The 11708-nt window shown below is 36.0% G+C and overlaps 2 protein-coding genes across 2 annotated transcripts in view; one reads left to right on the plus strand and one right to left on the minus strand.

The window, feature by feature from the left end:
* LOC106134345 (mitogen-activated protein kinase kinase kinase 7) overlaps positions 1 to 11708 on the minus strand; it is an 84678-nt gene that overhangs the window by 43666 nt on the left and 29304 nt on the right. The gene's annotated exons all lie outside the window — the stretch shown is intronic.
* LOC106134319 (polypeptide N-acetylgalactosaminyltransferase 5) overlaps positions 1 to 11708 on the plus strand; it is a 32301-nt gene that overhangs the window by 17885 nt on the left and 2708 nt on the right. The window contains exons 8-13 of the mRNA XM_013334336.2: positions 2598 to 2775; positions 5268 to 5448; positions 8766 to 8905; positions 9364 to 9462; positions 9780 to 9914; positions 11098 to 11291. Of these exons, the coding sequence (XP_013189790.1) occupies positions 2598 to 2775; positions 5268 to 5448; positions 8766 to 8905; positions 9364 to 9462; positions 9780 to 9914; positions 11098 to 11259 (895 nt within the window). The 3' untranslated portion in view covers positions 11260 to 11291. The remainder of the gene's footprint in view (positions 1 to 2597; positions 2776 to 5267; positions 5449 to 8765; positions 8906 to 9363; positions 9463 to 9779; positions 9915 to 11097; positions 11292 to 11708) is intronic.

Raw genomic sequence — 11708 nt, forward strand, 5'->3', positions numbered from 1 at the left:
GGATTTCGAAAGGGAATGGGATGTACTGATCAGGTCTTTTCCTTGCGGTGCATAGCCGAAAAGTTTTTGGCCAAGAGTCAAAAAGTCTATTGCACATTCGTAGATCTGGAAAAGGCCTATGACAGAGTTGAGAGGAATGAATTGTGGTCAGCACTTTCTATGCATGGGGTGAGCAGTCTCTTAATACGAGCACTGAAATCCTTATATGAGGATTCGAGTGCTTGTGTCAGGATAAACGGAGCGCACACTGAGTGGTTTAAGATTGAGAAAGGTGTTAGGCAGGGATGTGTTGCGTCACCGTGGCTGTTCAACCTATTTATGGATAGTTGTTTGACAGATTTGAAAGAGTCTGAAAGTGGATTAAGGATGAATGAATTACTCGTCAAATGTCTGCTCTATGCCGACGATCAGGTTATACTGGCGTCATCAGCGGAGGAGTTACAGGAGATGGTAAACTGTATGCATGAAGCTTTAAAAGAGAAAGGAATGAAAGTGAACGTAAGTAAAACTAAAACACTGGTTTTTGAAATGGAGAAAGAAATGACAGCATGTAATATTTTGATTGGAGGAGAAAAAGTGGAGCAAGTGAAAGAGTTTGTATATCTAGGATCAAAGTTTACATCAGATGGCAAGTATGATAGTGATATTGAAAGGAGAGTGAACGCGGGGAACATGGTGAATGGAGCTTTGCATGCCTTTATGAGCAGTCAGAAACTATCCAAAAAGGCTCGACTGGCTGTGCACAGGGTCGTGTTGGTCCCGACATTAATGTATGGGAGTGAAAGTTGGGTATGGCAAAAGAAGCATGAAAGCAGAATAAATGCAGTGGAAATGAGAGCGTTAAGGAGTATGATGGGTGTGAAATTGAGTGACAGGATAAGGAACAGCGTGATAAGGGAATGTTGTGATGTGAAAGAAGATGTAGTTACAGGAATAGAAAAGGGTATGTTAAGATGGTTCGGTCATGTGGAGAGGATGAATGAAAGCAGGTTGACTAAGCAGATATACAAGGAGAGTGTGGAGGGAAAGGTCGGAGTGGGAAGACCTAGACGAACGTATCTTGATCAAATTAAGGACGTCCTGGTAAAGGGTCAGGTCAAAAGTACCCGAAACCGCCGAGCTTGTATGAAGAGAGTTATGAATGTGGACGAAGCGAAAGAAGTATGCAGAGATCGTGGCAAGTGGAAAGAGGTAGTCTCTGCCTACCCCTCCGGGAAAGAGGCGTGATTTTATGTATGTATGTATGTATGCAGTTTGGTATCTATTATGAGAACTTCGGTGTAGTTCTCTGCAAAGGCGACCAAACATACATAAAATCACGGGTTTTTCTCAAAAAGGTAGCCAGAGTTTAGGTTCAACTTCTTGCTATAATTCTTACGCTTCGTTCATTTTCAAAATTTTATTCATTCATGTACGTCGGTTTGGGGCATATTTGATCTGACCTTTCACCAAGATTAAATTTTTTGCTTTATATGCTAAAAAACTGGGTATTCGTCTTGAAGGCGAAGGGCTAGCAACCTGTTACTATTTGAATCTCAATTCCATCAAAAAGCCATTCCGTTGAACGTAAACTGTCTACTCCGCAAAGGATATAAGCGATTATATAAATGTATGTTCTATGCCTTCCCCGTTCAATGTTCTTATTCTTGTCTATTTGTTCAGTCAATCTGTAGATGGCTTTAGTCATGTTAAGAGAGGTCGAATGAAAGAGAACATACATAAACTAGCTAAACCTACTTAAATTCTGTTCTATAGTTTCTGAGGTGTATTGTAGACGCAACGGTGATTGTTTTCATTGTTCGGCTATTGTGTGCGGCCGGCAATTATTATTTGGCTAATAGGCATAGGACGTGTATTGAATTGCGAGACGATAACATCGGCTAGGGCAAAGCAAACAGGATAGATTGCTACTGCATCGATGTTTAGCAATACTGACCTGTCTGCGTAGGTTACAGGTCTTTTGATGCAGCGTTTAGTAGATATCGTTGAAACAATCTAAGTGTGGTTAGGTCTAACCGGTAACCGGCTTCAACAAATGTTATCGCACCATCGATTGTGGTGTATTTGATACTCATTGATTTCGATCTGCGCTTTTTGTCTTTACAGATGGGATGTATGAAATGGTTATGTTCTCTTTCTCTTCCTCATCTAATCGGGTTCCTGGTTGTAATCTACAACATTGCCTGGTGCCTATGTTTAGCTATGCTATGTTAATTTTTTCATGCATTAATTTTTAATTCAGTGTCACATTTCTTTATAAAGATTTCTTTTTTAATATAAGCGTCAATGAAAAGGTTGATACAGTGGAGAGGACAAATACGCGTGGAGACAATAGTCTCTGTCTACGTCTTCAGGAAACAGGCGTGATTAAACGTAGGTTTATGATTGTGACTATTAGTTACACGTACTCGTACAAACTTTGTCGGCGTACGGATAATATCTTTGTCTTCCCCGTATGGGATAAATTCGTGAAATTGTTATGGATATTTTATATTGTTAAACCATACATACATTTCATCACATCTCTTTCCTGGAAAAGGAGGCAGGGATTACATCTTTTCACTTTAAAACTTAGCCATGCAATATTAAATTCCTAGGTATCGCGTCCCCGAAAGAGAAATGGCGCGGCGTGGCGGCGATAGGACGGCGCCATTACGCACCCCCACCATGGCCGGCGGGCTGTTCGCCATAGATCGCGAGTACTTCTACAAGATCGGCTCCTACGACGAGGGCATGGATATTTGGGGAGGCGAGAACTTGGAGATGAGCTTCAGGGTATCGTATGAAGTTTATATAATTTCTAGGTTAATAATAGTCCTTGGTTAAAAAAAATGAACTAGCTTTTGCGGGGCTTCGTTCTCGTGGAAATTGGACTCTCGTGGACTCATGAAAGTTTTGTCTGTCTTTGTGCCCAATATTGTCAAAGGCAGTCTAGAAGTTTTTGTTTTTATTCGTTATAAACAAAAATACAAATCTTTTCTCTAACATTTTGGTATGGATCAACAGTATAATCGATTTATAAACGCTATACGATTAAAAATCGGTGTATTTGGTAGACGTTAATTTGCCTTTACTTGTATTCACTAACGATTAATCGGTAAATTAATCGATCGTATAGATTTGGTAGTTGTTGATTACAATATATGATGTTTTTTTTTTCTGTTTCGAAATACTGCGTGTATGACGACGTTTTGCGAATTCTTATCATATAGACTATACCAAATGTATCACGACTTTTTTTTCTTAAAAAAGCCATTGTATTTGTAATTAATAGTTAGATACCTATTCTTAACACCTTATAAACAAAAAATATTGTTCGAATCTCGTATCTGAAAAACATTCAAATTCGAACATTCGCGATAAAGAATTTTACTTTTTTGTAGGTATCTCATTTTACATATTCTCATTTATGTAACTATATTTAACATTATAAAACTATTATTGATAAGAAAGTCAATTTTTATTTATAACAGATAATACGTCACAATCAAGTCAATATTGATCCAACTGAGCGATGTACAGTCACCAACAAAATATAATAAAAACATTAAAATCACCAAACTTAATTGTAAATAAGTAATCTAAATAAATGATGCCACCAGTGAAACACTGTTTATGATGTTAATTATTGACTTATTTGTAGCCTAGCTATTCTTATTTATTTTTATTATTCAATGAAAGTTCATTATTTACAGGTTTATTCAATAGCGTTCAATCGTATATGATAGACTATTGAATACATTCAAGTTAGACTAGTAAACGTACATTTATTGTAAAACTGAATAGTTGCACAATTGCACATCTATTATAATTGTGTTGCCAGCGTGCAATACAAATACCTACAACAAATTATAATTAAAGCCTTTTGTCGACGATTGTATGTTTAGTGTCGCACAATAATACTTGTGTGACAAACCGTGCAACTGTATATGGGTAATGAAATTTGATACGGTTCTTTTTCTTATTGTTATCGAACAATTCAGTTTAATTAAAATATAATTGTTCTACACATTTGTCTTAAATTTGTTTTGTTAACATTCACATAATTCACATGATTGTTGACTTGTGAAAGTTAGTGTTTCATTTTTAAGAATTATATGAATAAAATTTTAACTTGAACTTGATTTACCCATAATTTTGTTGCACCATTAACCATTTTGTTGTCTTATGAGAAACGTTAAAATATAATATCCAAAATACGGTTATATATACTCTTTTCAATATTATTTTTTACTTGAACGTTAATTTTATTACCAGAAAAGTAAACGTAATATAACTAGTTCATTTGTTATTTTATTATAACAATAGTACGAGGTTATTATGGGACGCCATATTGTTAGTTTGCGTAAGACAGGTGCGTACGTTAATATAACATGCTACTTATTAGAAGTAAATATTACGACAAATACTTATTTCAATATTTGGATTACGGAAAATGTCAAAGTTACTTGCGGCGCCACATACATAATAATTATAACTGTTATTTAAACAGCGTTCAGGCAATTTTGAGACATTAACCCATTTAGGAAGTACATACGTAATTCCTAAATGGGTTAACGGGTGAAAAGTTTCTCTTTTCTTTTGTTGTATCTAAAAAATATATTCTTTGATACTTGCATTTTATTCGTAAAACCTTGTCATACAACGAAGTTGTACGTTATTTTAGATAGTATTTGACTGATAACTCGAAACTAGTTACGCCTTAAAGGTGACAATTTTATCTTTCCACGGATAGTCAATATACTACCAATTTTGTTAAAATTTTGAGTAAAATTATTGTGGCATGAAATTCATACACAGGAGCAAAAACAAATTTAGGTATGTTGTTTTAATATATTTTGTTCATAAAGGGATTAAGACAGTTTGTAAAAAAAAAAAACCGACTGGGGCCTACCAGGTGCGGAGCTGGAAATAGCCCCGTGCTCGCACGTTGGCTATGTTTTCCCGGACAAATCCCCGTACATCTTCCCCGGGGGCACCCAGAATTTGGTGCTCCAAAACCACAGTCGTAAAAGGCGATTTAGAGAATACATTCGTCTAGTGCAGCTTTTGCCATTATTTAATGTAGGTTAGGTTTGCCGAGGTTAGACGGGAGTCGCTTCGTGTAACAACCTGATTTACCCAATCCAAAATTTTTATAAAAGGGCACACCCTCTTCAGTGAGGTGACGATGGTGTCTAACGCCAATGGAGGAGTGATTGAAAGGACTAAGATTTTCGATAAGGGGATTTAGACTGTTTATAAAAATACGAATGGGGGTCTACCAGGTATGGCAGTGCGGCGGCCGCCTGGAGATAGTGCCGTGCTCGCACGTCGGCCACGTTTTCCGGGACAAGTCCCCGTACACCTTCCCCGGGGGCGTCCAGAATGTGGTGCTCCACAACGCGGCGCGAGTCGCCGAAGTGTGGATGGACGAGTGGGGCGAGTTCTATTATGCCATGAACCCAGGTTCGAGTTTGAACTATGTCACTGCTATTTTGCTAGGTTTTGGTTGATGATTTGATCGGTCAATGCAAAATTACTGGCGGTTGTGGTTCTTTCATATTTTGAAAAAGAAACGTTTTTAGAAATTTATTTCCAATGATATTTCATTGCCCAATAGTGCCCATTCTGAAAAGTCAATAGAAAAACGGAATATGCCGTTTGGGCTAAATATTTTGGAATTAAGTAAAACTGTTGTTTATTTTAGCTCAATAAAGTTTAAAATAATTTGTCTAGAAACTTCTTTTTTAGAAGATATAATTTCAGCTTTATTTACAACCGTCATAAAATTTTGCATTACATTAATCTCTGTTTTATGACATGCAGTTATGCATCAGATCAGAGTGGTACAAATTAAGCATCCGGGTGTACAATCTCTAATGCAATTTTATTTATATTGTTTTCAAAGAAACACTATAATGGCCCTTAATGACAGCAAAATGGCAGTACAGAGGTTAAATATACAAAGTTTTGTTGTGGCTTGGGATTCACTAACAAACGCCGAGTTGTGACGTCATTAACATCGACCCACCGTCGCGAAGCCATTGCGGCTGCATTCATCTTCATTGCATGTACTGGTTTCATTCCACTTGTTTTTATTTTTTTTAACTTACATTTCATTTCAACACTGGCCACTTTGATCCTGTTGGCGTTTACGTAAATTCCATATTCAAATAATTTAAAAGAAAATGATTTTTCGTTTGAGGACGTTTGTTACCTGCTATTGTAAGAAATAGACACAGAAATGGTGTTGAAAATTCTGCTTCCAAGCACTGAATATCCCGGTCTTGAGAAAGTAGTCTTTCAATTATTGTTTCATTTTGAATTTAGTTATTGTATGTCGAATATAGGTGTGTATAAAGTTCAAAAGCCATCTTATGCTAAAGCCATTACGTTTTAATTTTAAAAAGAAAGTAATGCCTACGGAACACATGCGGCCAAGTATTTATCATTTCATTAATGTCGCTTCATCTCATTTGATTTTTTTTCTCTATTTCAGCGTTCTTATTTTATTTATCTTTGTTATCTTATCTGTTTGTTTTACTTCTATTACTCTACGATTGTTTTTATTTTATTTTGCTTCTTCTAAATGCAGAAGCAATGAGGTATTTTCTAGATGCAGATATTAAAATAATAACCACAGCAATTCTCCTTGGTCAAGAGCGACAGCAAGTGTATATTAATTTTGCCAAAGTATGTAAAATGTAGTGTTGTAATTATAATAAACCTGTATTATGTAATTATGTATAAATAGAACTCATTTATTTGCTATTGTTCTTGGCCAGTTATCATGGCTTAATAGAATTAATATATTGTATGAGGTCAACACAAATTCAGTATTTTTTTTAGGACGGTTTAGGTAATGCATACTGAACAACTTTTCGACTTAAAATCCAACAAAATATGAAGAACAATAAAGCTATTTTTCCACAGTTATGTCAAATGAATTAAGCTTAATCATTTTAACGTTTATAAAGAAAAGATATTCAATATTCTTGACTAAACCTACCCTTAAAATATTTTTACTTAATTTGTGTAGACCTTTTTCGTAGGTACTTAATGTGTCGTTTAAGCAATAGCATTAACCCTTAACATTAACATCAGTCTTAATAGGCCCTTTACTTTATATTTCACCAAAATTATATATTTAATTTATAATTATGTAATTTAATATTTTGTGTGTATTGTTTTAGGAAATTGCCCATGGTTGATAAAATGTACTATTAACAGTATTTATTTAGTCGTGTATAATATATACATATATACGTTTTAAGGGTTCATTAAACAAATCAAAGCATCAAATGTTAACAAACAAGTACATCAGCTTCTGCTATAAAAATTCCGTGAATATTTTTACTAAATATTCCAACGAATTTTATTTTTAATCTAATAAGGGCTCTCTTTCCTATGTACAAAAGTATATTTAAAAGAAATATAAATCTCATTTAAAGGTTTAAAAAGTACAATCGCGAATCAATTTTAAATCTCATCTCTGAGACATAAAAATATTTACTTTCAAAAGTCACTGCCTTATAAAAGCAAATCACTAAAGCTGTGGTCACAAAAAAAAATATTATTGTCATTATTTTCCGAGCTAAAATTAAATTTGGAACAAGCCACTGGCTGTCAAAGCTTAACTAACGAGTGGTCAGGTGTGGATGTGCGGCGGCACGCTGGAGATCGCGCCGTGCTCGCACGTCGGCCACGTGTTCCGCAAGACCACGCCCTACACGTTCCCGGGGGGCACCGGCCGCGTCGTCAACCACAACAACGCCCGCCTCGCCGAAGTGTGGCTTGACGACTGGAAGAATTTTTACTACAAAATTAACCCAGGTGTTTGGCGTGCGCTGTTCTGAAATCAAATTTGTGTTGAGGATTCAAGAGAGTGGGAAGTTTTATAGAACTAAGAACTTAGAGAAATGGACTCTTAGAGGGAGGAGGTCTTGTTGAGCACTCTTACGACTAATTTATTGTCTATGGGACTTAAAACTGGATAAATGGCACTACTTTTTTTATAAACAATACGTTTTGTTGCCGCATGTTACAGCAAGTCTATTGCTGGACACGGACTTAATTTTCTTACATTTGAGGTACTAATAGAAATTAAAAAAGTGATTTGTTCTTGTTCGATGAAATAACACGCTAAATGTGTTTCTAATTTTTGATGAATTTAATTCCGGGGTTATTACCGTGTGTTAGAAATAATAAGATTAGGTCTCATTTACGTCATTTGATTTCAGAATAGTCTATCAACATAACAACTACGTGAGACTGGTGCAAACCGTGATAAAAAAATCTAAATATTTTATTATACCTATTTATTTATTAACAAATGTAGTGTAGAATAATTACATTAACAAATATATTTTATGGTACGTTTATGACACCGTTCCGCTTAGTTGTTATAGAATATAACATTATATTTTATAGTTTTTTAATGTAATGGTTTATTTAATTGCATGAAAAGTATTTTATAACATATTAACCCAACATGTGTTCATACATCGTCACATACATTTACATTGGACGCATTTAATCATGCTTCACTAACTCAAAAAGTAATTCATATAGAATAGTGACATTAATATGGGTATTTTTTACTCGACGTACTGAAACCCCTTTTCAAATAACACTCTTTTTGTGAGACTACAGAAACAGTTTGATCTAACCCAAGAAGAATAATCACTTTTACTGTTTAATTAAATTTTTGGGATAAATTCTCTCCGAATCACTCTTTTTTTCTAAAAAAGAATATGTAATTTTAATGGGATTCAAATGCGCAGGAGCACTATCGGTACCCGTTGGTGACGTCAGCGAACGTAAGGCGCTGCGTGAGCGACTCAAATGCAAGAACTTCCGATGGTACCTCGAAAATATCTACCCTGAGAGCCAGATGCCACTGGATTACTATTACCTAGGAGAGGTTCGGATTATTTTTTTTTAACTTATATAGATAGGTCAAAACTACATAGGAATAGAGGGAGACCAAGGAAATGATGGTCGGATGATTTCAAGATAAGAATGGATCGAAAGGACAATCAAAGGGATGGATGTCTGGAAAGAGTTTCTCTCTTTCGACTTTTGTTTTTAAGAAATATATAAGGAAAATTAACCTCAACCTCTGTCCAAATGAACCAATACTATACGGGGTTCGCTTTTATGCGTCTAGAGTATTTACTACTTTTTTATTTATTGAGAAAACCAAAATCCAACCAAGCATCTAGGTATAGTAAAGCCTATTGTAAATTACAGGTTTTCTTATCTTCTTTTTATGATAAGATAAATAATTTCAATTCTCAATGAACTGTGCTATACATTTATCTTCTTTGATGATCAATTACTTAAAAATTAACTATATTACAACTATTTATTTGTTTTCAGATACGCAACGCGGAAACATCAAACTGTCTGGACACGCTTGGAGGCAAAGCCGGCCAGCCGCTCGGAATGGGATATTGTCATGGAATGGGCGGGAATCAGGTTCGTGACATACATTACATAAGCCGTAATTATCTTGTTGGTAATTTTGAGTACTAATTGAAGAGAACCGGGGTTTCTTGGCCGTTGTTCCGATTTTTTCCTCTTTGCGAGAACTCTGTGTCCCATTATAACAACGATATAGCCCCCAAAACTATCACTATCCCGTTTCACGTCATAATAAAAAGCGAAACAGTGATATTTTATCGCGCGATGAAAACGATCACGGATTGCACGTGCCATGCTAGTCCGGATGATATATTGCATTTCTGATTGCTCAAAATTTTGAGGAATACGTATTTATATGAATAAATTTCCAGGTGTTTGCTTACACGAAACGCAAACAAATAATGTCGGACGACAACTGCCTGGACGCCGCGCACCCGCGAGGCCCCATCAAGCTGATCCGCTGTCACGGCATGCGCGGCAACCAGGAGTGGACATATGACACCAAGGTATAACGATTCAACATACATACATACATATGGTCACGTCTATATCCCTTGCGGGGTAGACAGAGCCAACAGTCTTGAAAAGACTGAATGGCCACGTTCAGCTATTGACTAACATTAACGATTCAAAACTGACATTATCAACGCACAGCCCATACCTGTAACTCTAGAGGTTTGACATGTACACTTCTTAAAATATAACTTGAACACAATAATAAAAAATAAGTGGAATCTTTGTTACGACATTATTGGCGAAAAAATATAGACTTAACAATTTTACTTTCACGTGGAGTCATATAAATGTCCAAGATGTTTATTTCCTGCTAAATTTGTAAAATACTTTCAAGGAAACTAGCCATAATCTGCACTAATAGATCTTCTCTGAAATGCTAATGAGTCTAAAACCGCTCTATTTCACTGAAACAAACCAAGCTAATGATTCACTCGCGTCAGGAACTGAAGTTTTGTCCTTCACATTCTTTATTTTCTATTAGTCACAATTCAGTGAAAAGGGGAGTGCTTTTGTTCAAACTAGTGTTTTCTTGGTATCATTAGTAATTTTCCTGTTTCATCCCGGTTGTTTCGTCTTTGTGTCAAAGTTTCTATAAAATCAATTTTATATCTTTTTTATGCATTTTGGAAACGGGTATTTTGCGAACGCCAATGTTTATGTCTGACGCTTTTTGCGTTAAACGATCGTTTACAGATCGTTAACAGCTTTAGATGTACAACAAATGGTTAAAAATTTTGCCGCGCACTACTGTTTACCTTGGACCGAACGAAAGGGGAAACTACGACCTATGCAAGATTAACACTGCAGTGTTAAAAAAGCATAAAAGCTTAATTTTTGGCGACTTAAACTTGATATTTATTTCCATAATCAGGCGGTTTGGAACCGTCCTGATAGTATTCTAATTCTTTCATTTCTAGAAATAAAAGTACCTATATCGGTGGTTGCGGAAAAGCTCCTGAATGGAAACAGCGTTTTTATTAATAAATTTTGAAACTGGTTTCCTAATTTTGGTTTGATTATATTATTCTAATTATGTTGAGTTAGTATCTCATAACACAAGTCTCAAAAATACTTCGGGGCCATTTCGGTCTGTGTAATTTGTCCCATATGAATATACCTATCATTTATTAGACTGAATCTACATGTAATTTATTTTTTTGTTTATCGTAACAGACTCGTGTAATCAAACACACGAACACGGGCATGTGCCTAGAGAAGCCCGAGTCGGCGGACGTGTGGAAGCCTCTACTGCGGCCGTGCAACCGCTCCCGGGGGCAGCAGTGGCTGATGCAGGTGGACTTCAAGTGGCAAGCCAAGAGGCACGAGGCCAGCTAGTCCAATGGGACGGCGTCAAGCGCGCTATCGAGGTGAGAACCATAGAAATTGCCCTAAGCCAATAGCATAGACTAGGTAACTAGATGCAGCCTTTTTTTATATTAGATGGACGTCAAATGGTCATCATTTACTTTGGTATTTTTGTCTTAACAAATGATCCTGATTGAATTTTGTTGTTAAAGTAAGGAAAGCCATTCAGTGCCGAATTCAAACCCCGTTCAAAGCCTGTTTAATATTAAAATGTATTACATGGTATTATACTTTTTGTCTTTTTTCCTCCTATCCCTCGAGGAACGCTTTTTTCAAGCCTCTCGTGGCGGTGTGGATAGATCTGTATTATCTCAGTATCTAAAGCCTATATTCTGTTATTGTTGGTTCCAAATCAAAGTGTCCGCTACAGTCAGAATGTAAGGTACACTTTAAGTGATACTTTCTACGAAAAGATTTGA

This window comes from Amyelois transitella, chromosome 17 (genome assembly GCF_032362555.1).
Source record: "Amyelois transitella isolate CPQ chromosome 17, ilAmyTran1.1, whole genome shotgun sequence".
NCBI classification, from domain to species: domain Eukaryota; kingdom Metazoa; phylum Arthropoda; class Insecta; order Lepidoptera; family Pyralidae; genus Amyelois; species Amyelois transitella.